The 27,674-nt window shown below is 37.3% G+C and overlaps 1 protein-coding gene and 1 pseudogene across 1 annotated transcript; both read left to right on the plus strand.

Annotated features, from left to right (window-relative positions):
* Positions 1 to 8,070: 8,070 nt before the first annotated feature.
* On the plus strand, positions 8,071 to 10,326 carry LOC141843527 (heparanase-like protein 3). The gene is made up of 9 exons (XM_074731580.1): positions 8,071 to 8,337; positions 8,410 to 8,446; positions 8,527 to 8,713; positions 8,789 to 8,937; positions 9,019 to 9,252; positions 9,334 to 9,523; positions 9,598 to 9,723; positions 9,809 to 9,914; positions 9,985 to 10,326. Exons 1-9 carry the CDS (start codon positions 8,071 to 8,073, stop codon positions 10,324 to 10,326), a joined length of 1,638 nt encoding a protein of 545 aa, XP_074587681.1.
* Positions 10,327 to 18,068: 7,742 nt separating this feature from the next.
* LOC141842820 (uncharacterized) lies at positions 18,069 to 19,462 on the plus strand (annotated as a pseudogene).
* Positions 19,463 to 27,674: the final 8,212 nt, after the last annotated feature.

Here is a 27,674-nt window from a genome sequence, read left to right on the forward strand (position 1 = left end):
GTTTAGGTCCAAAATGGACAATATCATACCATTGTGGAGATATTTTGATTCCATCGGTACTAACAAGTGGTATCAGAGTGAGACCGCTCTTCAGCGGACTAACCGCCGGATGAGCCATGATCCAGATCTAACCATGTGGTTTGAACCTTAAAAATAAAGGAAGTGGGTGCTCCCGTGTTTGAATCAAGAGGACAAGACACCATGTGAGAAGTCCTAGTAGGTCGGTGGACCGAGGGGCAAAAAGTCCTAGTTGCGACTAGGTGGGAAGTCCTAATAGGTCGGGTGGACCGAGGGGCAAAAAGTCCTAGCTACGGCTAGTTGGTGCCCCGGTTAGTTTTGATGTGATCAACCAGGTTAAGTTAGGTCCTGTGTTGTTCTAATCCCTTTGCTAAGTGTGCAGGAACTTAGGTACGGAGGAAGTCGAGCGTAAGACGTAGCGGACGAGAAGGGTTGCGCGGGGAAGTGAGCCGACGGGCTCGGTGCAATCCGAGGGACGCGGAAGCTACGGAAGAGTACGCCGGTGGAGCGAGAAGGACGTGCGCGACGTCCGAGGGACGAGAAGCCGGGAGGAAGCACGCTCGAGGGGCGAAAGGCCGGAGTCGGGTTCGGGTGAGCCTAACTCCGGTTGGCCAGAAATCACCCAGAAGATCTACCTACAAAAAGTCAACTAAGTTGACTTTGACCAAGTCAACATTTGACTTGGACCAAGCTTGACCAAGTTGGAAGTTACACATGCATGTGCACGTGCATTGAAGCATGACTTAATTGGAGAACGTTGCATGGCTTAATTGGAGAGTTAATGTTGCATGGCCTAATTGGAGAATCAATGTTAATTAACCGGGTTGCATGGCTTAATTGGAGAATTAATGTTGCATTTAATCTTCAACGTTGCATGGCTTAACCGTTGGAGAGATTAAACGTTGCATGGCTTAATTTTTAACGTTGGAGGCTTATAAGATTAACGTTCTTTATAACGTTGGAGACTTATTAAAAAGGATAAATTTTATCCTTTTATCAAATCAACGTTCGAGATTTAAAGTTATCTCCGATCAACGATTAGGATCGCATCAACGGATCAACGGCCAAGAGGAAGTTCATCTACGATCAACGATCCAGATCTATTCTTTTAGGTTATAAATAAGACTTAGAGTTTTAGAAGTAAAATCATCAATTACTTTATATTTTACTCTCTAAGTCTCTGTGCTACAATTGTAAAGGCTTCTCCGCCTAAAGGAGTTTTTATTGAGTGCTAACTGCCTTGGAAGCAACGATCCAGTTGCAACCAAGTTTTTTTTAAAAGACGAGTGCTATTCTGTTAAACCGTCTATTCACCCCCTCTAGCCGGTCCAACCCGATCCTACAAGTGGTATCAGAGCAAGGTTCGCCGCAGAAGGACTAACCGCCAACTGCAGCACCGTCAACCAAAATGGTCGGACCCGTCATCTACCCGCCAAAATTCGAGGGGGAGTTCGCCGAATGGAAGCGCAAAATGGAGGTATTCTTCACGACCGAATTTGAGTTATTTTTAATAATGCAAAATGGTTTTGCAGCTTCAGAAGAGAAAGATATAACCAAATGGAGCAAGAAAGATCAAGCTGACTTCGTGGCAAATGGAAAAGTCGTGTTCCATTTGCTTTCAGTTCTCCCGGCGCAAGAGGTCAACCGAATCGGCGATTACGCGTCAGCAAAAGAACTCTGGGAAAAATTCTTGGAGTTACACGAAGGTACCTCGGAGGCTAAGCTCGCCAAGAGAGATCTGCTCCGGAATCAGCTAACGAACCTCCGGATGGACGAAGGCGAAACGGTAGCTCATTTACACGCTAGAATAAAGGGTTTAATAACTGAACTAACGAATCTCGGAGAAAAGGTAAGTAACCGAGATTCGCTAAGGTACGCTTTAAACTCTTTTCCAAGAAATTTCGATTGGTCTTCCTTTGTCGATTCATTTTTTATTGCTAAGGATCTCGAGACAACTACACTCGAGAATCTATTTTCCACGTTTGAACTTCACGAATCCAGACTTGCAGGAAATAAAAAGGGGAACAATGTAGCTTTGAACGTGAACACATCAGAACCAGAATTCATATCCTCGGATGACGAAGAAGAAGGAAAAGCGTACTTGGTAAGGAAATTTAAAAAATTTGTTAAAACTAACAAGTTTTCGAGGATGCAGGCAAAAAGGCGATCTCCGAAAAGACGGACAGTTAAGTGCTACAACTGTGACGAAGAAGGTCACATAAAAGACAACTGTCCTCAACTCAAGAAAAAGAAGGATTACCAACTTAAGAAGAAGAAAGCACTGAAAGCAACGTGGGACGACACGTCTTCCGACGATTCAAAACACGAAGAGTATGCTGGACTTGCTCTAATGGCAAGTCATCAAGAGGAGGACGACGAAGAAAGCACATCGGAGATGAGCATCGATCAAGGGGGAGAGTCATCCGATGAAAGCAGCAGCGACGATGAACCACTAAGCGATAGGTATGACGACATGGTAAGTGAGGTATGTAAACTACCTCCTGATGAATTATTTTCTGCTATAAAATCTTTTTTTAATAATTTATGTAGAAATAGGGAAAAACTCTTGAATTTGAAAAAATAATTATCTACATCATGTCCATTAAGCATGTTTGATAATTTAAAAAATAGAAATGAAAATTTAGAAAATTTAGTTGCGAAATTAGAAATTGATATTACATGCCTGCGACAGAAAAAGAATTATTATCCTGAAGGTTTAAATTGGTACATTAAGAATCACAAGGGCCAACTTAGGAAAATACTTAGAAATTATGTGCCTCCAAAATTTTTAACTAACCCGGTAGATAGGAACTTATTTTGGGTTCCTAAATCTTTTTTAAACTGATTTTTTTTACATATGTACTTAATTGACTAATTTTTTTTTATTTCTCATTATTTTATAAAATTCAGTTCGATTGGCTTTTGCTAAATAAAAATTATGTTTCTATTTTTTCTCAATGCACAGATATGTCAACTATTTTTTGAAATTTTTTTTTTTGAATTTTCATGATTTTTCATTCAAAATTCAAAATTTAAATTTTAAAAATAGAAAAGTAATTTATTTTCTCAAGTCCAATTTTTTTTGGACCCAGATATAGTCAAAAGAATTCAGTATAATTTTTTTTCAAATTTTTTAAAGTATTTTCAAATTTTTTTATTTATTCTTCAAAAATTTCTCTCTATGAGTATTTATTTTATTTTTGAACTTAGCGAATGAATTTAAAGTTGAAAATTTTTGTACAATCTCAAATCTCTATCCTCGACCTCTACAAAAATTTTCAGATTTTTTTTTTCTAAAATTTTATAATGAAATCTTATTTTTAATTTTTTTCAAAAATTTTTCAGATATGAATTTTACTTTGTCAAAATAAAATCTAATTTTTAATTTTAATTTTAAAAAATTTCATAAATTCGTTAACTCTGAAAACTATTCTCAAAATTTTTACCAAACTATCACAAAAACTTTAATTTTTTTTTATAAAATTACCCCGTTTTTGTAAAAATGTCATTAAATTTAAAAAATCCTTGGAAGAGTATTTTTGAGGTTCAAAGGTGATCTTATGTATTAATTAACACTTAGAAAAAATACTTTCTATTGCATTTACACAAATTTTTTCTTTCCTTCCCTAATTTTATATACCCCATTTTTGCTGTGATCAAAGGGGGAGAGTAGACTGAGGTTTAGGGGGAGGTTATAGTTCTAACATTTTTTTATGCTTAACCTGTTTATTTAGTTTATTATTTTTTGGTTTAACCCTAACTGAACCTGGGTTGATGCACATCAAAAAGGGGGAGATTGTTGGTGCCCCGGTTAGTTTTGATGTGATCAACCAGGTTAAGTTAGGTCCTGTGTTGTTCTAATCCCTTTGCTAAGTGTGCAGGAACTTAGGTACGGAGGAAGTCGAGCGTAAGACGTAGCGGACGAGAAGGGTTGCACGGGGAAGTGAGCCGAGCTCGATGCAATCCGAGGGACGCGGAAGCTACGGAAGAGTACGTCGGTGGAGCGAGAAGGACGTTCGCGACGTCCGAGGGACGAGAAGCCGGGAGGAAGCACGCTCGAGGGGCGAAAGGCCGGAGTCGGGTTCGGGTGAGCCTAACTCCAGTTGGCCAGAAATCACCCAGAAGATCTACCTATAAAAAGTCAACTAAGTTGACTTTTGACCAAGTCAACATTTGACTTGGACCAAGCTTGACCAAGTTGGCTTATGCATGTGCACGTGCATTGGAGAGTTAATGTTGCATGGAGAATTAACTTAATTGGAGAATTAAGGTTGCATGGCTTAATTGGAGAATTAATATTGCATGGCCTAATTGGAGAATCAACGTTGCATTAATGGGTTGCATGGCTTAATTGGAGAATTAATGTTGCATGGCCTAATTGGAGAATCAACGTTGCATGGCTTAACCATTGGAGAGATTAACAGGTTGCATGGCTTAACCGTTGGAGAAGTTAACGTTGGAGGCTTAATTGAAGATCAACGTTGGAAGTTTATCAAGTTGGAGGCTTTTAAAAAGGATAAATTTTATCCTTTTATTAAATCAACATTCGAGAATTAAAGTTATCTCCGATCAACGATTAGGATCGCATCAACGGATCAACGACCAAGAGGAAGTTCATCTACGATCAACGATCCAGATCCATTCTTTTAGGTTATAAATAAGACTTAGAGTTGTAGAAGTAAAATCATCAATTACTTTATATTTTACTCTCTAAGTCTCTGTGCTACAATTGTAAAGGCTTCTCCGCCTAAAGGAGTTCTTATTGAGTGTTAACCGCCTTGGAAGCAACGATCCAGTTGCAACCAAGTTTTTTTTCCACCAAAAGACGAGTGCTATTCTGTTAAACCGTCTATTCACCCCCCTCTAGCCGGTCCAACCCGATCCTACAGATTTAGTTATAAAAAAAAATCTCTATATAAAATTTTGTTAGTTTTCTTAATAAATTTCCTTAATTAAATTTTGTTATTTTCTTACCAAAACCTCTTAATAAAATTTTGTTAATTTCTTAATAAAATTTCTTTATTAAGTTTTATTATTTTAACAAAAAAAATTTAACAAAATTTCTATGAAAAAATCATATCAAAATTTTGTTTACGATTTAGAAGAAATAGAATTCTTTAACATAATTAATTTCATAACGAAAATTCTTAACAAAAATTCTTAACAGAATTTTTCATAAAAAAATTCTGAACAGAATTTTTCAAAAGAAAAAAATTCTTAACAGAATTTTTTCCACAAGAAAAATTCTTAACATAATTTTTCACAAGAAAAATTCTTAACAGAATTTCCTACCCGAAATTCTTATAGAATTCTCTTAGGTGGATTCGAGGCTTTATCCAGAGGCTACAGTAGAGACCTAGAGGAGGAATTGATTTTGGCCTCTTGATAGGCTTAGGCTTCTTGTGTTCTCCCTGAACACTCAACTCAAGTGCATCAATAATAACTCATAGCACTAAAGGGTTATTATTGAACTACCGCACCAATCTTATATTATAATATGGGCTCCTTCTTACCATGAGTGCATTAATCTCCCTGTGTTTAAGATATCGTATGTCCGATAATTAATTGAATTACTGATAACTCAATTAATTAACTTCTGATTCTAAGAGTAGTACCACTCAACCTTATTATCATGCGGAACTAAGTCCACCTGCAGGGTTTACATGATAATCCTTATGAGCTCCTCAAGGGGACATCATCAGCCTAGATTATAGGACACAGTTTTCCTCTATAATCAATAACACACCATATACATAGCATTATCTCCCAACTCATCGGGTCTTTTGATTTAACGAGATAAATCTCACCCTTTGATGCATTAAAGAAATGCATACTAAGTATATGTGCTTGTTATTATATCGGGATTAAGAGCATGCACATCCATAATAACTGAGGTCTAGTTCGATTATATAGTCAGTATAAATCGAACGACCTTAAACGGTCTTGCTCAATACACACAAAGTGTACTAGTGTAATTTAATAGTCAAGATAAAATAATACCAATTACACTACAACCACTCCAATGGTTTGTCCCTATCTATTTTGGTTGTGAGCTACTATTTATAATTTATAAGGAACCGATAACATGATCTTCTGTGTGTAACATCACACACCATGTTATCTACAATATAAATTAAGTGGACAATTTTGCATTACATAAGAAATGCAAACATTCTGACCAAAGGTGATTCTCATTTCAATATTATTGCAAAATAGATGTTTATACAAAAAGCAAGGCTTATAGTATATATCCCAACACTCAACTATTGCCGTGCTCGTGTGCTGACCGGGGATCGAATAAGAAGGCGGTGGAGGGAAGATGGAGTGCTGGGAGCTCAGCCGGAATCATGAGCGAGAAGCTACAGCTCGCCATTCCGGAGAAGGAGAAGACCTAATTCGTGTGTCGAGCGCCCCCCCCCCCCCCCTTGTGCGTGTGAGCCACTGTACCTTTTAAACTCGTGATTGAACCGGACTGATTGCAATTGAACTGAGTGATTGAATTGGGCTTGAATCAGATTTGGGCTGAGTCACTTCAACAGAACCAGCTTTATTGGACCGGGTTGAGCCCATTTTGAACACTAAACTGGGTTTTAACCCAGTTTGAACCTAATTGAGTCAATTCTGATCTAATTTGAACCCGACTCAAATTAGGATTGATTTTTCTTCCAAATTGGACCTCCAAATATTTTATTGTCTCCATTCTAATTTTTTTAAAAAATCAAATACAACAAATTAATATCCAAAAACCTCAAATTAATAAGAAAATAGAATAAAGAATAAAAATTAATCTAAAATACATAATAACCTCAAAATTCAATTTATAGCATAAAATATAATAAAAAATAGCTCAATATAATCCTAATTTAGCCGGTCAAATAGCTACTTATCATGCATTCCTCCTAGCGCTTCCTCAGTCGCACTAGCAGCGTATTGTTAATTTTCCTTGAGCATAGAGAATGAGTTGTAGCAGGATCGGTGTATTCTCAACTCTGATCTTGAAATCCTTTTATAGAACTTGATCTGGTTGTTGGGTCGACCTAAAAATCACATTAGATCAATAGAACTTTGGTCAAACATAATCTTTTTGATCAAGCCCTTCACGATCTCGACTGAACCTTTTTGATCTACCGAACTGATTTTTCAATCTACCAAATTGATTTTTTAATCTACCGAACTTTTTGGTCAATCGAACTAGTTTTTCCATCTACCGAATCGATTGTTCAGTTGACTAAACCGGTTCAGACCAAATTTGACCCAAGTCAAATCCTATAGAATATCAAGTAACCTATGTCTACACACTCATTGCAGCACATCAACAATTATAATATAATCTAATATAAATTTTTATTCAAACTTTAAAAGTACTCGTCTAAGAGCATAATTGCGCCAACAACATTATTATAACTAGTAAATATGTAAATACAATTTATACATTATAGAATGTATTTCAATAGATCTGATAATGCACAACGAATGCCATTTGTCTCCGTATTAATAATATGTAATGTATATTATAATATATGTTAAGACAACATATCCGTAATCATATACGTATGGGTAATAATGAATCCTTCAAAATATAACAATTAAAAGATATATTGTAGAATATTTATGGACAAATAATGTTAAGTTTTAAAAAAATAAAAAATATGATTTGGTATTTCACTAAAAATGAGGAAAGTAAATCCCAAAACATTCAAAATTATAACGTGGAAAAAATTTAACTGAAAATAAAATAATAAATCAAAATATATAGATAATATTGACTAAAAAATAATAATTTTGAAAATTTTGGTTAGAGATAAGATTAAAGTAATAATAGATTTGGTCAAAAGATAAGATAATTACAGGAGATTAATATGGCACATTGACGGTATAAATAGAGCAGTTAACTCTCGTTATGATATTCATTGTATTTCTTTTCTTTTCTTCTTTCTTTTGAAAAGGTAGTTTTTTTTTTACTTTTTAGGTAAAATAGATTTTTGCCACTCTGATCTCATTCTGAAGAAATTGAACTGAAACTTTTCTTTGCGTGAAGGGAAGGCCGAAAGCATGAGCAGGATTCGTAGTGGTGGTGTTCTTCCTCGGCTGCTGGGGTACTGTCTATTTCTGTGCCTCGCGGGACATGTCGGAGCCTACTCCGGCATATCGGAGGCAGAGGCAGAAGCAGGGGTATACAGCGATGCTGTCGTTATCGACACTGCATCCCCTATCGCCGTGACTGATGAAGATTTCATCTGCGCTACTCTGGATTGGTGGCCGCCGGAGAAATGTGACTATGGAACATGCAGCTGGGGATTGGCATCCATGCTCAATCTGGTGAGCTTATTCTCAGCTTCTAGTTTGGATGCCATAGCTGATCCGTTTGCTTTTTTGCTTTTCTCCATGCAGAATCTTTCCAGTCCAATTTTGTTGAATGCTGTGAAAGGTGAAAGCCAATTGCTTGAATCTTCAATACCAGTTCTTGAAATCTGATATATAAAATCGCTTCGTTTTGATATGGTCCAGCTTTTTCGCCACTGAAGCTTCGGCTGGGGGGTTCCTTGCAAGATAAGGTGATATATGAGACGTTAGACCCTAAGCAGCAGCCATGCACGCCTTTCGCATTCAACGCGTCGGAGATGTTTAGTTTCACTCAAGGTTGCTTACCTTTGGCCAGATGGGACGAACTGAACGAGTTCTTCCAGAAAGCAGGGTGCGTACAAGTTCTTCGTAGCAATCTGAAATGCACATGCATGTTTGAACTTTCTCCAACTGAACCTTGCTGCAGGGCGATCATAATTTTTGGCTTGAATGCACTAAATGGAAGGGTTAATCAGAGTGATGGCTCATTTGGAGGACCTTGGGACAACACCAACGCTGCTTCTCTCATTCGTTATACAGTCGATAAGGGTTACACAATTTACGGCTGGGAGCTCGGTAAGTTTGCACCAGTTCAGTCAAGACTCAAGACTAACTTGCAGCTGGTTCATTGAATGAATCTTGTTGCTGGCCTCTCAGGAAACGAGTTAAGTGGATCGGGAGTGGGAACTAGAGTCGACGCCGATCAATATGCTGCAGATGTTGTCAACCTCAAATGGATCGTCGACGACATCTACCAAGGCTTCCCAGTAAAACCACTGGTGTTAGCACCAGGGGGCTTCTTCGACGCCATCTGGTTCGCTGAGCTCGTCGACAAAACAAAACCCAACTCATTGGACGTGCTCACTCACCATATCTACAACCTCGGCGCAGGTCCAGCATTAGCACCGATCTCCTCTGTGAATTCATTCCATTACCTTTGTAGAAGAGTAATCAGGTGCTTGATTTGATTAGGTGTGGACAAGCATTTGGTTGAGAAAATTCTGGACCCGACTTATCTGGACGGCGAAGCGAGCACATTCAAAGATCTGCAGCTGCTTCTCAGGACTAGTGGGAGGAATGTGACCGGGTGCGTTGGCGAAGCTGGAGGGGCTTACAACAGTGGCCACCATCTTGTGACTGACGCATTCGTTTTCAGCTTCTGGTGAGCAAACGCCTGCAGCTACCGCCGGACGACGCTGTTGACTGACTGATCTAGCGTTTGTTTGCTGTAATTAGGTTCCTGGATCAACTGGGCATGTCCGCCACCTACGACACCAAGACATATTGCCGGCAGTCGTTGGTGGGCGGAAACTACGGCCTTCTCAACACAACCACCTTCCGTCCAAATCCTGACTATTACAGGTAATGGCGTAATGGCACAACTAGCTAGCTACTTGTTGAAGAAACAAACCACGACGATTACTCTGCTTTGCTCTGCTTCATGCAGTGCTCTACTGTGGCATCGATTGATGGGGACACGGGTTTTGGCGACAAAGTTAATCGGGGAAAAGCCCAGTTTGATAAGAGCATATGCTCACTGCGCAAAAGAATCGGTAAGTAGAGATCACGATGAGCGAGTACTTGAATTGATAATTAATGTTGATGGAAAAATGGCATTTGCAGGAAGGAATCACTCTACTATTGATCAATCTCAGTGGCAACACCACGGCTGAGCTTTCGATCATAAGCATCACGACTGCTTATTCGCTCGGCCGGAAGCATCATCCCGGAGCTGCTAGTCTGTCGGTAGAGGACGCAAGGGAAGAATACCACCTCACAGCCATGGACGGTGACCTCCACAGCCAGACAATGCTGCTGAATGGCGATGCGTTGGAAGTAGATGCAGATGGGAATATTCCGGCGCTGGATCCTATTAAAGTTGACGGATCGCAGCCGATCGTACTCGCTCCGTTCTCCATCGTCTTCGCGCGCATTCCTTCATTTCAACCTCCGGCATGTAGGTAGTGTTTTGTAGTGTTCAGAAGAAGCATTCGTTACATAGAAAGTTGGGAGTAGGAACTAAAATAAGAACAGTAGATTGTAATAAGTAAGCAATTATGGATTGAAACTGCATCTATATATTCTTTTAAAATTACGAGTAATAGAGAAGTGCATAAATTCAGGTTCAACTACAACTGATGCTTCAGAAATTACATGCAGATTGGATATTTGATATATCAGTGGATGACCACTCCATCCAAAAGTTATATGAAAAAGAAAAGATCTCATGTCGTCTTCTTCCTCTAGTTCTGTCGAGATACACAATCCGATTAGATCGCATCTCTACGAGATCAATTTGATCAGTCAACCGATCCTCTAGATAGGTCAACTAATCTTTAAGGTTTTCTTCACAGCCCAATCTCGTCTTATCTGATCCTCTATTTTCAAATAGGTTCGGTCGACCGATCCTTTATTTCCTTCTGAGTGCTCGATAGAAGGGGAGTGAATATCAATAGTCTTTCTCGTTTTTGTTTTGTTGTGTTCGTTCTATCAGATTAGTTAGTTGTAGTTGATGTGGCAGATTATGACTGACCTTACGTGGCATTTGTAGTCAAGAGATAGATTAATGTGTCTAGGCAAAAGTCAAATAGTCAACATAGAATAAACCATCATTTCCTGACAGCACGGCCACTCGGCAGCCTAGTCTCTCAGCCTCTTGGTCACATAGCTCTCTCGGCCGCTCGGCAGTTTGGCAAGTCAACATCTCAACCACTCAACCTCCTAGCATTGGACCTTATCTTTTTGCCTGATTCAGAGGTTACACAGACTCCTAAAACACGTAACAGACAAAGGGCATAAAAGGAGTGCGGTTACTAAATGTTATACCTAATCTCCTTAGGATGCTCTCATATCGGCACATAACGTCAAAAGGAAGCAAGAATATTCAATGATTGTTGCAGAATAATTAGAGTGGTTACAAGGTTATCAGATCTGATTTCTCAGATGTCTTACATCTGTGCCTAATGTCAACAAGCGTCAGACCTAGTCTCCTCAAACCCGACTGTCGACCCTCCTTGGGTCGACATGGAAATACCTTTCAGGCGAGTATATAAGCCCTTCACACTACAAGAATATTCGGTATTAGCGACGGAAAATTTTTCCGTCGTCACTAAAATAGCGACGGAAATACTTATTTCTGTCGCTAATAAAAATCTTTGCGACCGAAATTTATTTCCGTCGCTATTTAGCGACGGAAAATTTATTTCTGTCGCTATTTAGCGACAAAAATTTATTTTCCATCGCTAATTAGTGATAGCGATAGTGACGGAAATTAAATTTCCGTCGCTATGTTGCGATTTTAGGGCACCGACGGCTCTGCGCATTTTCTTCTCCCTTCCTCCGGCGCGATTTTCATCTCTCCCCCGTTCTCTCCTCCGGCGAAAGCTTGCGCAGCACTCTCCTCCGGCTAAGCTCGCGCGACAGTCTCCTCCTCGCGCGGCACTCTCCTCCGGTCGATTTTCTATTGATCTCCCCTCTGCTCGCGTTCTTCTCCGGCATTCTTTTCTAGCGATCTTCTCCGGCGCTCTCCAAAGGTAATCCCTCCGGCTACTTAGTTGTTTACTGCTGGCATTAATGATCTAATATTAGATCAAGCTACAGATTTAGGGTTATGAAAAAATAGGATTACGAAGTTTTTGTGGCTACAGATTTAGGCTAGATCAGGCTTATGGAAAATTTTGCAGCATAAAACTAGGGTTATGAAAATTTTTTATTAGGGTTAATAGAATTTTTGTTAGGGTTTAGGGTTATTTAGGTGTATTTGCAGTAGAAAATAATATATGATGCCAGTATAAAATTTGAGTATATGATCAGTATAAAATTTGTATAAATTTACCTATGATATAATTTGTTTGTGATGGTTTACGGTTGCTATTAATCTTGAATCTGATTAAAATTTGATTGTCATGATTTAGAATTTATAGTTATTGAATACTAATTATTTTCCATCATAATAACTATAAAAAGAACATTAAAATAGTTAAAATAATAATGAGTTTAATTATTTAAAAGAATTATCTACACAATTTAAAAAATACATTGAATACGAATGACTAAATAAATTAGATATGTGACTTAACTGTGCTAATGAACATGATCAAAATATATGTAATCATATTCCTCGTCTCGAATATGATTATACACACAAGAGGATGAATAAAGATCACACATTTATGCAAATTGAATTGTGCATGCTTACCTAATCCTCAACCTAGTGATGTGTGAAAAAATAATTATGAATCTTGTCATCACATGAAAATTTAATATATTGTGCATGCTCACCTCATCCTCAACCAAATTTAATATATTGTTTATATTCCATGAAAATTTATTTTTGCAGAAGGTTACAATATATATGGATAAAGCTTGGATGTACAATAGATTGGATGATGGATTTATCCGACCTGAATTTTATGCTGGAGTTGAAGAGTTTGTGAACTTTGCTAAGAGTCACCCAGAATGCATGAATGGTGCAGAGTTACGTTGTCCGTGCAATCATTGCAAATGTCAGAAATAAAGCTTTCCGTGATGAGGATACCGTAAAAGTGCATATTTGTAAAAATGGATTTGTTCCAAACTACTACAATTGGTACTGTCACGGAGAGCCTTATGTTTCTCATGGAATTCGAACGTCCGGCTGCTTCTTCATCTGGCACAACTATTTTGAGGAATCAACATCGAATGATCATATGATGCAATCAATGGTTTATGACGCAATGAATGCAGTTGATCCATCAAATGTAAATGAAATACCAACACCTGCAGTTCAACACCTATATGATATGTTAAAAGCTAGTGAAAGAGAAGTGTGGGAAGGTATTCCATCTGGTCATTCCCAATTATCAGCTACTGCAAGATTATTGAACATCAAGGCTGAACATCATTTCTCAGAACGATGTTATGATGACATTTGTCAATTGATGTCAGAGTTGCTTCCTGCTGATCACCAAATGACTGATAGTTTCTATAGTACAAAGAAATTGGTAAGGGGTTTAGGTTTGCCCGTAGAGAAGATCGATTGTTGTGTAAACAATTGCATGATATATTGGAATGAAGACAGTGAATTGATTGAATGCAAAATTTGTAGTCACCCTCGCTACAAGCATCGTAGTCGCATTCCAGGGAAGAAAAAGAAAAATATTGCATGGAAGGTTATGTATTATTTTCCCTTAACTGCTAGACTTCAACGATTGTATGCATCTGTTGCCACAACTTCCCACATGAGGTGGCATCATCAGCATATGCACGAAGGAGGTATAATGTGTCATCCTTGTGATTCCCCTGCATGGAAACATCTTGATACAATATTTCCTACATTTGCGATGGAACCACGTAATGTGAGATTGGGGCTTTCTGCAGATGGATTTCAACCATTTGGTCAGTCAGGACAACAATATTCATCTTGGCCAGTTATATTAACACCTTATAATTTACCTCCATGGATGTGCATGAAAGACGAATTTATGTTTCTGACTATACTTATTCCAGGTCCAACGAACCCGAAAGAGAAGATAGATATTTTCTTGCAACCTCTGATTGTCGAGTTGAATGAATTATGGAATGTAGGAGCAGAGACTTATGATGTTGCAAGTAAAACCAATTTTTACCTTGCATGCTGCTTTATTATGGACAATTAGTGATTTTCCAGCATACTCAATGTTATCGGGATGGAGCACAACTGGTAAATTAGCATGTCCACATTGCATGACAGAGTCTGATGCATTTTCATTACCATGCAGTGGAAAGGTATCTTGGTTTGATAATCACCGTAAATTTTTGCCACTTGAACACCCTTTCAGGAGAAATAAGAAAAATTTTCTAAAGAATGTTGTAGTCAGAAAATTGCAACCAACAATGAAGTCAGGTGCAGAAATCATTGACCAAATAGACAGTTATGGATTTCTACCAGTATATGATCAAAATGCTGAGGAGATAAATAAATACATTGTAAGGATGTGCAAATGTGGTTGGAAGAAAAGAAGCATTTTCTGGGACCTGTCGTATTGGAAGTATTTATTAATTCGACATAATTTAGATGTGATGCATGTTGAGAAATTTTTTTTCGATAATATCTTCAATACAGTGATGAATGTTCCTGGAAGAACTAAAGATACTGCAAAATCACGAGAGGAATTAAAAGGATTGGTTAACAGACCTGAATTGCATCAAAATGAAATAACAAACCAATATTCAAAGGCTTGTTATACATTAGACAGAGAAGGTAAACAAGCTTTATGTAGTTGGTTGAAACAGATAAAATTTCCTGATGGGTATGCTTCCAATATGGCCCGATGCGTTGATATGAATAGGTTAAAAATGTTTGGAATGAAGAGTCATGACTGTCATGTGTTCATGCAAAGACTTATGTCAATAGCTTTTCATGACCTTCTACCTAATAATGTTTGGCAAGCACTTACAGAACTAAGTTTATTTTTCAGAGATTTGTGTGTTAGGTGCATTATGACGGCCGATATGCTTAAGCTACAAACAGATATTCCTGTTATACTATGTAAGCTTGAGCGCATATTTCCACCAAGTTTTTTTGATTCAATGGAACATTTAGTCGTTCACCTACCATATGAAGCAGAACTAGCTGGGCCTGTTCAGTATAGATGGATGTATCCATTTGAACGATTTTTGAGAAAATTAAAGAATAATGTTCGCAACAAAGCAAGAGTCGAGGGGTCGATATGTAATGCTTATTTGGTTGAAGAAGCAACTTCTTTTTGCTCCTATTATTTTGCTGATCATGTCAACACCAGACATCGCAAGAATCCTAGAAATTCTGATGATACGCCGACAATCGACCCTACGTTGCTTTCTATTTTTAAGTTTCCTGGTAAAGCATTTGGTGCTTCTACTTCAAGATGGTTAAATCAACAAGAATACCATGCTGCAAGAACATATATACTCCTGAACTGTGAAGAGGTCAAACCGTACATAAGGTGAGTTGTTTGATATAAGCAACTAGTAATCACTTTTTATTTATGTTTGGTATTCTAATTATTTTATATTTCATTCATTACAGTCTTTATGAACAACAACTTCAGTACCAAAATCCATCAATCAGTCAAAGTGAAGTCGAAGAAAAGTTACAAACGGAATTTGCACTGTGGTTTCAAATCTATGTAAGTTAAAGAATAAATAAATTTCAATACATGACTCTCAAATTCATATCTAATTTACATCATACGTACTATTATAGGTGAACAATCGTAGAATATCAATTGTGGAAGATGGAAGGATAATCAATCTTGCATCTGGGCCCCTCCGTAAGATACAAGTGTATTCTGGTTATTACGTTAATGGTTTCAAATTCCACGTGGCACAACGAGATTCACAAAGACTTACAATGAATTCTGGTGTTTATGTAAAAGGATTCATCAACAACAATAACTCAGAGCTTGATTATTACGGAAGACTTGAAGAAATTATTGAGGTTGAATATCCTGCCTTACCTATAAAAAGGTGTGTGTTATTCAAATGTTCATGGTATGATCTGACTCCCAGAACAGGAACTAGAATACACCCAAATTACAAGTTAGTTGAGGTTAATGCAAACAAAAGGTTCAAGAAGTATGGCATTTTATTTTTTGGTCCAAGTGGGTCAGGTTTTTTATCTTGAATATCCGACGAAGCCAAGAAGAGTTAGTGAATGGTTAGCTGTTTGTCGTACAAAGGCTCGCTCGACCATAGAAACATCGAACTCCAACACAACACAACACCATGATGCATTTCAAAATGAAGAAGTTGAGACACATTTAGTAGATTCCCAGAGTCAATCAACATTCGTGTTACTTGTAGATGTTAATGTATCTTACCAAGAGATAGATGATGGAGAGATGTCGAGTAGTGAGGATATTGTTGAACTAACTGAGTCTAGCGATGAAGATCCAGAAAATGTTAATGTTGATGAGTGACATTGTAACTAAGAAATAAGACAAATAGGTTCATGCAATTTAGTTGTTCAAGAGACTTGTTCTTGAGATTTTCTTCTTGTTTCACTTTACCCTCTCTTTGTCGATGTGTTGGTCGGTCTAAGATTGAAGGATATGAGTCTGAAGTGATCATTGAACATGTGCTCCTGTAAGTTTTGTTAAGCCTGCATGCAAATATTATATTTTGTTTCATTATGGTCACTACCTAGTCTTTTTCTAGTTAATCTAACATGTTGGATTAGAGAAATCATATGTCAAATTCCAGGTACTGTCATTAAGCTTCGCATCAAAAATGATGAGTCTGAATTGGCCAGGTATAGAAACAATAAGAAGGTATTGGCTAATGCATAAATTCAATGTGTATCATTGTGATCTGAAGAACTCATTCAATATGATATTGTTTTTCCAAAAGAATCGATTCTAATATTTCGTTTATCAAAGGAAAAAAGAAAATATTCAAGGAGAAAAGGTGTAATAACAAATGCATATGGCACATCAATCAACAAGACTAACAATATCAAGCATGTATTCTTCAAGACTATAGAAAGATTTCTTTTCAGGGTTACAGATCTTTTACAGCTATCAACAAGACTAACAATATCATTTTACAACTATCAATGATCATGTCCTGACAGATGAAAAATATTCTCTCCTTTCAGGGTTGAGAGCTTTATAATTGGAGAACAATTTGAAGATTCAGCACTTATTTCTGTCCTAGTAACTGATACTATAAACTTGTTCCCTCATGTGATAGTTTTTGTACTACCTTTGTAGATATAGTAGGATCCAAATTGTTGACTTAATTAAAAACCATAAAAATGTCAAAACTCTGGTTTAAATGACTTGCCTAGTTGGTCAAATTTAGTTGCACCAGCTGATTGTTTTAGCTGATGTGCATGGTGTAATGGGTTTTGATAGAATTCTCTGTATGTCCTGTCTCCATCTTCCATGCCACAATGATCAGTTCATACATATATCAAAGTAGAAGATCATGGGCAAATTATAACGGGAGTCAAACATCATAAGTTTGTCATTATCTCCTTTTAATTTTCTTGCTTGTCAAATCTACAGATTATCCAAAACTTGTACTAGTTGCACCAAATCATATCCATTTCTTGGCAATCAAGTTGAGTGTTAATCAATTATTTGAAAATTAGAGGGGAATTATCATATATCTTATCTTTGGGTTTTGAGAGTAAACCAATCCTCTAGTAGACTCTTGGACTAAATAAGATTGATGATCCTATTAAAGTGTTTTTCTGGTCTCTAATTTAAATCTTACTATTCCACTATTTCTGTAGTTAGATTGAGAATTGTTTTTCATTGTTAATGCATGTGTGAACCAATCCTCTTGCATTAGAAGAATAATTAATAATCCTATCAAACCTTATATATCACCAACCTAGTGTAGAGATAGGAGAACTTGGAAAGAATGGAAGCATTTCCTTATAGAGGTGTTACGGATCTTTTGGAAAAAAGAAATTGTATGTTGATAGCTGTAAAATGGTCATTGATAGCTGTAAAATGGTCAATTGTGTTATAAGCACCTCAGCTGTAAAATGGTCAATTGTGTTAAGCACCTCAACTATTAAGATATCTTTTTTATCAACCCCCTTAATTATTAAGATTTGCAGATACATAAATGGTAGATCAGGTAGTAGCACCCAGGGATAAAACTAGATTTTATTTTTATTATCGAATGTGTGTATGCTATAATGTCATCTTGCATATACATAAATGTCAGATCAGGCAGCAGCACCCGGTGGCCAGATGGTTTTACGTGTTGTTGGAGGATGGTGAGTTTTGGTGTTATTAGTACTTTGAAATTCAAATAATTGTTTATGTCATATGTCTAAAATTTATATATTTTATAATGTCATTTTGTCCCTGATGGTCACCATGTTGCAGCATATATTTCTAGTAAGTTTCAGGAGAGAGTTTCAGTTTCAGGTATTACTTGGAGGCATGTCGATCAGGACATGCGTATCTTCTACTATGATGAATTTTTGGTAAGTCATTTTTATTATCAGATATTATCTTTTTTTATACTAATTGAATAAATAATGTGTAGAAAAAATATACTTGGGAGCCCGGCCACGAGCAGGAATTCAAAGACACATGGAACACTGCTTGTGCAAAATTATATAAGGATTTACTGTATAAATGTAGAAGAAAGGCCACCAGACCTGCTTTCATCCTAGTTGAGATCTGGGATGCATGGCGTGCCATTTGGGCTACAAAAAATGGCAGTCCAATGTTGAGAAAGCTCGAGCCAATAGAAATATTGAGCGAGCTGGCCCTAGTACAGGATCCACTAAGCATACAGCTGGATCCCGTTCTATTGTAGAGCATACCCTAGACTTGGTGAGTTTAAAATTAATATATTTATTATAGAATCATTTAATCATCCATGCTTTTATTTGATTTAATTAGATTTCTTAATCTGTAGGAACATGAGTTACAGTGATCTCCTACTTGTTGGGAGATTTTTACAAAAACACACAAATCTAAGGATGGAACATTTATCGATCCACGCGCGAAGGCATTAGATGTAAGATTTTGATTTTTTACATTGATTTAACTGTTATATATGTTTATTAAGGTAACTGTCATTTAATACTTGTACCTACTTTTTTACATTTATTTAACTGTTACCTCCTACTTGTTGGGATATTTTGATTTTTTTACATTTATTTAATTGTTATATGTTATATGGATTTATTTTAAAACAGGATGAAATGACTGCCAGAGTTGCACAGGCATCTCAGCCAAATAGAGAGGGAGGTGAGATACAGACTCTTTCCACCGATCAGGTAAATAATATCTATTATGATGTGGTCGGTGGAAGAAACAAGAACTCCTCCCTCTACGATCTAGGGTCCCAAGCAAGAGTTGTGTATGATCGTGTGATAGCCCCTAGAGCTAGGGGTCGTCCGAACGGTACATCTACTAGGGTAGAAGCCCTAGAGAAAGAAAATCAGGATTTAAAAAATCGACTCTCAATCTTAGAGGCAACATTTGCAGAGTCTCGTCAAGTCCAGCTGCACTATGAGGCGATTGGAGAGCATATGCGCGCAGTTGCGGCTGGTATGAGTCAAACGCCACAACCCGTGCATGGCTTTGACTCACAGGAAACTCAGGACCCTGATATCCCTGATCAGTAGATGCTTGCGAGGTATATAGCATTAATTTCATTTTTAAATTATAGCTTATAAACATGCATTTTCATCATAGATACATATCATTAATTTAATATACTAACCTATTTTATTATATTTTTTGCAGGATTGATATTTTGACTTGCTCGGTTGACATGTTTTCCTTTGTTAGTAGTATGTGAACATTTGATACAATATCATTGTATATATTCAGATATGTGGTATTCAAATACTTAGTATTTGTATTGATCAGATGTTGTGACTGTATTTGATCAGATGTTGTGACTGTGTTTGTAGTTTTATTAGTTCTGATGTTCGACTGAATTTCTATTTGTATTAGTGAATTGTTAAAAACTATTTGTATCGTGATTCAACTGTTTCAATTTTGATTTTGTGATTGGATTGTTGTATTTCATGTTAAAGATTGATCCATATGGATACATGTGAGTGTTGTATACTTGTTTAGCTATCATTTGTGAGATTGATGGATTTTGTGATTGTATTTATTTGTTTAGCTATCGTTTGTGATAGTTGTATATTGGTGGTTTAAAATGTAAACAGGGAATTACGATAAACAGAAAGAAAATTTTGAAAAAATATATGAAATTAGCGACGGAAATTAAGTTTTCCATCGCTAATTAGTGATGGAAATTAAGTTTTCCGTCGCTATTAGCGACGGATATTAAGTTTTCCGTCGCTAATTAGCGATGGAAATTAAATTTTCGTCGCCATTTCCGGCTTGTTTACGAGGTTCTCGGGTCTAATTTTAGCGACGGAAATTTAATTTTCGTCGCTAATATCAGCAACGTAATATTTAACCCCGTCGCTATTTTTAACGATGGATTATTTTGTTTCGTCGCTAATTTTAACGACGGAAATAAAATTTCATCGCTAAATACGATGGAATTTTATTTTCCGTCGCTAATTTGGGCCAGTGACCGAAATATTAGCGACGAAAAAATTCTATCGTTATTCGGTTGCTAATCGACGTTAGCGATCGAATAACGACGGAAATTTCCGTCGCTAATTCCCCTTCTTCTTGTAGTGAGCATAATGCATTGAACACAATGATAGATAGGGCAACCTCTTCACAGATGGTCGTGGAGTCAATCGTGTGAGACGACTGGGATGGCGAATTCAACCTTTACTAAAATGATAGGCAGAGCAAACTATGGGGTCAAACAAGCCAAGTTAGTTATACGGAACTATGAGATGTAATACAATCCTCATAAAAGAAATCTCTTGGCAACAGAATTGAAAAGAGGAATTTTTTTTTGTTAGCCAAAAGATGATCATTACATTGAACTGACATTAGTTTATAGACTTGATTTAACTAAGCTAGGAAACAAACATGCAAATTAGAAAAATTCAATTTGTTGGTGCAATTATGGCCCAAAAGGATTCTACCAAGATGTTTTGGTGTGTTGGGGGTTTTAAAACTTGAGTGTGTCTGTGTTAGATGTTGATGCAATCAACCTCTAGTTTAGGAGTTTGATATTTAATCATATGTTTGATTGTGTCAATATGAGAGGAAGGTTATAGGTACAATCGATCTTAGACCAAGAGTTAAATTTAAGTAAGTCAATAGTGATTGAATACTTGACAGTTGGTGTAAAGTCCATACAGGTCAACGATGATCGGATGTTTGATAGTTGGTGTGAAATCCAAGCAAGTTAATAGTGATATGCTTGACAGTTGGTGAAAGTCCAAATAAGTTAATAGTGATTAGATGCTTGACAGTTGTAAAAGTTTAAGTAGGTCAATCGTGATCAAATGCTTGGTATTTGGTGAAATTCCAGATAGGTTAAAGGGAGACTAGATACTTAGCAAGGGTGAAAGTCCTAGCAAATTGTAGAAAATTGAATATTAGGCAAGAGTGAAAATCCTAGAGGAGTGAACTTTAGACAGGTGTAAAGTCCAAACAAGTCAAAGCGAGACCAAATGTTTGACAAAGAAAAAAAATTCTAAAAAAGTAAATTTTAGACAGGTGTGAAGTCTTAAAAAAAAGTAAACTCAATATATGTAAAAAGCCCCGATGAATCAGGTAGACCAAATACCAAGTAAGTCTAATAAGTCAACTAGACCAGATATTAGATATACTTGTATATTTTATGTTGTATTTGGACTAATTATTGTGTTATAAGGAAAAACATGGTTCTAGGAGACTAAATTTTTATTTTTATCAATCAGATGCTCTAAGTGGAATGATGTAAGGGCGACCGAAAGTCATAGATAATCCTTGGTTAGAATAAGTGTTGACATGGCTATCTTCGAGTGACTGAAAGTGGTTTGAGTGACTTGAAGATCTACATCAATAGCATGGGATGTAGAATGTACATGGATATAGAAGTTGATAAAGGGAGAGTTTGAGGGACCGAAAGAAGGTCCAAGCTATCGAAAAGTGGATAAACAATGGAGATTGCATTGTTCAATAAAGGTGAGCATTGAGCGATTGAAAGGCCCTTCGATTGCTTGGAATACCAATATTTATACAGTTTCTAGTAGGCAGTATATATCATCTCAATATTCTCGATCAATACTCTAAAAGCTTTCAAAGTGTTATTCAATTGATCTAGGAGCTATCAAAACAAGTGTGGTTGCATTCAAGGCTTCTAGAGACAATTAAGTTTTTATAATGTTTTATTTATTTAAGTTTTCATTATCAGAATTATTTTTTCATTACTTGTTTGTTTATAAGAACATAAACTATAAGAGGTTTCTCTGTCTATGAAAAGTTTCCAATAAAGAGAGAGATAGTGGCTCGCATTCAAGATATAGGAAATGGAGTAGGAACCCTAATAGTTGTCGAACTACATAAAAAAAATTCAAGTACATGTCATTTGTTCTTGTGCTTTTCCTTTTTATTTTCATTGCATTAACTCTTTATAAACGAGCACAAGAACGATCGAAAAATGAAAGCGTTATTTACCCTTCCCTCTTTAGTGTCATTCCAATATTACAATTGGTATCAGAGCAATACGCTCTGAAGATGCTTCACTGCAATTCCAGTACAAGGCTAGAGGTTTGAATTTCAATTTATTTATTATTTTAGTAGTTTTTTTCATCTTTGTTGTGCAAAGGAAAGGAAAGATTTCGAAGAAAAACTCGGTCGCAATATTTATGATCCACCACCATTCAAGATGGAGGAGTTCAAGTATTTGAGGCTGTTCCGGTTGAGAAGTGCGTCTAGACACGTCACCAGACCTTCCTCGCCGTAGGAGTGGAACAGGAGGATGAGCTGGGAGCGATGGGAGCTTCAGGATCTTCCAGACCTGAGAACAAAGAAAGCGTGAGAAGAAAGGCTAGGGGGTGCCCTGGCACGACCACTCCGACGCTCAAGTCAAGCATAGGGGGAGAAGGAGATGAACAGTAAGGGAGGAGCTTGAGCATAAAAGAGAGTGAAAGTTGAAGAAGTTACCTGCCTAGGGGGGAGTGGTCATTTTAAAGGGAGATGAGCATGTGTACTGGTCACGTCGTCATTTAAGGAATATCCCATCACGATTAATGAGGTGTCAGGAACAATCGAGTTCCTTGTCCCATCATGGGAAAGGAACCATCTTGTCGTGCTCTGCTCAAGTGTCAGAGAGATGGCGGTAATTAATACGGGTGTGGGCTTGTCAGAGGTCATGATGGGGCATGCCAGGGCATTGTAGGGAGCTTTATTTATTCGGTTCGATTTAGCTCGAAAAAAGGGGTGTGTGTAGCGAGGGTGGCGATTCAGTGAAGAAATGACCGAATGGGCGATTCGAATGGGTGATTCGGCGACGAAGCGGCCGAATGGGCGATTCGGCGACGGAGCGGCAGAATGGGCGATTCGGCGACGGAGCGGGCGATTCGGCGATGGAGCGGCCGAATGGGCGGTTCGGCGACGGAGCGGCCGAATGGGCGGTTCGGCGACGGAGCGACCGAATGGGCGATTCGGCGACGGAGCGACCGAATGGGCGATTCGGCGACGAAGCGGCTGAATGAGCGATTCAGCGACGAAGTGGCCGAATGAGCGATTCGGCGACGAAGCGACTGACTGGGCGATTCGGCGAAGAGATAGCTAAATGGATGGTTCGGTCATGGGAGAGACAAAGGAGTAATTCGGTTCCTTTCGAAGCATAGGAGGAGACCCTGGTGGTGGTTGACCAAATCCTGTGGAAGGGATCAGGATCGGACTCGAGTCATTTCAGGGGTCCCATGGGTTATTCCCGCAACAGAGGCCAACCATGGAAAACATCATCCTGATGGGAAACTTTGAACGTTGGGTTGGCTTAAAGAAAGGGGTTGAAGTTAAGGATGAAAAGGGGTTATCTCTTTTTAAAAAAAATGATAAATCCTAGTCAGCTGGACTCAATCCCTGGGGGTGGTCGGCTCGGTCCCACGGAAGTTTCCCACCGACCACCAGGGTAAATCGGGAAGCGCATACGGTGGCCAATCCAAATGTCCAGCATCCTTTGATTGCGTTCCCCATTTGGAAGAAAATTCTTGTAAATACGCCGTAGCTAGGGATCGAATCGCGGGTCCCTGAGTCACAACCCGAAACCGTTGCACCATTGCCCCGGGGACGAGGATATCTCTTTTAAAGAACAAATGGATCGAGAGTCAAATCAAAATTTCAAAGGCAAATACGAAGGTAAATTGATTTTATAAATCATAATTTTTTTTATTAGATTAAAATTTTCTAATCTAATTATATATATTATTAAAAAATAATTTTAAATCAAAAAATTTTAAATTTTAAATTAAAAATTAAAAATTAATTTTTCCTAATCATATTAAGAAATAATTTCTAATATTGGATTGTCTAACAAATTTAAAAAAAATTCAAATGTGAAAATTTTCTATAACAAATTAGGAAATAATTTTCTTATCCAAAATTTTTAAAAATAACTTTTAGACAACTTACGACATGCTAAACACATATCTATGATCTATGTCAAAACATGCGGTGACTCTGATACTACTGTTGGATTTCTCTATACGCGTTTTAAAATTTTATTTCACTAAATAAGTAGCGGAAGCATAATAATCTATATTATTACAATACGCGCATTAAAAATCATATAAAGATATACACGTATGCAGATATAATCATAGAAAAGATGACATAAATAACTTATACTTGTTGGATGACGCAAAGCGGAAACGACATCAACTCGCAACCATCAGAAAGATTGCCTCTACTCGTATTCACACCAAGATCTCCATAAGACAACTTCACTAAGTCATGTGTCATGTCTCCATTTTGATATTAGTAAAAAAAAAGGAGATGAAACAATCTGAGAGAGAACCTACGGTTTGATTCGGTATCCGGTGGCTCAAAGCAACCTGATTATATGAAATCAAACTGAACGAAAGCGATTAAGTCATCGTTCGAAGGTCAAATGGCTCGCTGCTGACAAGGGGCAGTAGGACTAATGGCGTCAAAGTTCCAGCAACAATAATTGCTTGCCAGAACAATAGTCAAGTGCGGAGGAAGATGGATACCTCGCGGCTGAAAAATAAACTTTGCTTCTCTAATTGCTCAGCGTGACAAGCTCCAATCTGGAAGGAGGTGGTTGGCCTGCAACGGAGGGGGAGGCCGAATGTTGGATGTCGGTGGAAGATCACCAACTGAAAGTCCTCTTAGATGGCGCCACAAAGGGGAAAGCCCTTGTTGTCAATGGCAATGGCAAGGAGAGGGGGTTGGGCGGCGACAAAAAGAGGAGAAAAGGAAGAGGGAAAAGCCTAACTCTTAGGGTTTTCTAATTCGTTAAATCTCTCTTCTTTAGAGGTCTATTTATATATCTCTAACAGTTTTGATTCATGAATAAAAAATTCATATCTGTTAACGCAAATCCCAAACCAATAGCCTTAAGTTTAGTTCAAGACTAAACCATGTTGGTTCAAAATCAAACTACCTTTTAATTAAAATCAAATCAATTTAGTTTATAATTAAACCATAGAGACCCACTTTATCTTCAAAAGATTCACCCATCCACGCTTCTATTCTGACAAAATATCTTCTATATTTGCCCTCCGTCTGGTCCAACCAGACGTAATCTCTCTTGATGTGAGAATCCAATTCTCAAACTCATTTTATGTCTTTTGAATAATCTCATAATACGTGTGACCTTTATATGTTTTCGATTTATGTTGATCGTCCATAATTAATCATTAATTATAGATGGATCATGAGTGGCACCTAGTAGTACATCATGACCCTCAATTAATTAAAAAATCACAGTTGATTCCAGAATCACTTTTGAATCCTTCAACAACTACAGTTATTCATTTGTTTGTTCCTTTCACTCATCTTATATTCGCTTAGTTCAAGACATGGTCTAAATGTCAATCGCCACTATGTTAACTATATCACACCTAGCCCGATCAATAGTTTCTTGTCTTGCGGATTCAAATTACTCAAATATCTGACTAAGAGGATCATCTTCTTGACGTGTTTTTGTTTCAGCCAAAGACTTAGTCTCCTAATAAAAGAAGTGGTGAATCCTTTATAGGTTATTCAATCACCTTTGAGTATTTTGACTTATACCCAATCATATTTTATGTTCACACCCCCAAAAAGACGTTTTATTAAGATGTCAAAGTATAAATTTTTATAATCAAGATGACTTGAATATCTTAAGTCGAAGAAAACTTACACTTAAGTTGTAATGAGATCTTCATAGACATGTATAGAATCATATAAAATCTCATGGCAGGTCACATCCAATGAACTAGTTACCCTTAACCAGCATCCATATGTTAACTCTCAACATCCCAATATTTTCAATCAGTTAGAATTGACTGCTTGGTTAAACCAAGAAGCTAACATATGCTAGCCTTATAGAATCAATGATGTCCAATCTCATCAAATCATCAACTAGGGAATATTTTAATATGTACATAATTATACATATAGAAATGCACACTAATTATAATATAATTACAATTTCTCTTATGTTATACATAATATTATGGATCTCATTAATTGAGTTTAAGATCTAATTAAATATATAGTAAATATATACTTAAATAGTGATTTTATTTATCCAATAAATAGTATATTATTTAAGATGATTGTCTTAGGGCACTTCTCAAATATAATAATATTGCCTATGAACTAACAATCTAGTTAGGCCATAAAATAAAATACTCCTAACTCAACTGTTTTTAGTTCGTATAACAAATGAAAAATGGCGAGGGTCAAAGGGAGATCAAGGTATTAAACACATTGACAATCCCGACAAAGATACGAAAGGAGTTGGGGGCAAACTAGTTTAATGGAACATTGAAATAAGCGGCGATTTCCAAAAAAAAAAAGGAAGCGGAAAATGAAGGTCACCCTTGGACTGCCCTACAAAGAACTCTAGGGTTATGTTAGGAGGAAGATGGAGTAGTCAAAAGGTTTGGGAACAATTAGTTCAACATCCTCTACGATGTAGTGGTCATTGTGGAGCATCAAATCGTGGGATAGGATCATTTGAAATACTAAACTCACGAACCAAGGTCCCTCAGGTGGCACTAATGTTGCCTTTCTGAAAGCTTCGCCAAAAGAATGGGAGACTCTGTGTGCTATTGTTGGGTAAAGGGAAGGGAAGTCAAAATTTATAGGTTTTGCCAAAAGGTGGGAAGGTTAAGGAGAAGTATAATCCATAATTCAAAAGTGAAGTTGGAAGACCAAAAAATTTCAACCTTTGTATGTAACACCCCGATTTTTCCTTCTATAATAGCTGGATATTAAGCTGTAAATGATGGATTAATGTTGATAAAAAGGAATGTTTTTGTAAATACTAATTTATATTTAATTAGTATTTAGAAAGATGCCTGCGATGGGTTATGTAAGCCTTGCTAAAAAGAAAAGAAAAAAAAGAAAAGAATTAAGGAGGAGGAAGGGTTTGAACCTTGGACCTCCGGATTGATGTAGCAAGCATTGAACCAAATGGGCAAGTGAGTATTATTACTAAAAGTATAAAACGAATATTACTTAAGGCAAAGTAGAGCAGTAAGCAGTAGAAAACCAATCGAAGGAACGTTGAGAATGGCTTGGCGTTATTATCTGGTTTTATTACGGTGAATTAAGGGGAGTTAAGGAGGGGAGTTATGCTTTGGTTCTCTTTATAAGCTTACCTCGTCGAAGGAAGAACGCTTGCTCGTTCTTTTCTTCCTCTGCCGAACCTTAGCTCTCTGCTTTCCTCTGCCGAAGCCCTCTCCTCCGCCGAAGTTTGCTACAACCAGCGTTAGGGACTTCAAA

Source organism: Curcuma longa, chromosome 12 (genome assembly GCF_044706935.1).
Source record: "Curcuma longa cultivar G26 ecotype Majalengka, Jawa Barat chromosome 12, ITB_CL_G26_1.1, whole genome shotgun sequence".
NCBI lineage: Eukaryota > Viridiplantae > Streptophyta > Magnoliopsida > Zingiberales > Zingiberaceae > Curcuma > Curcuma longa.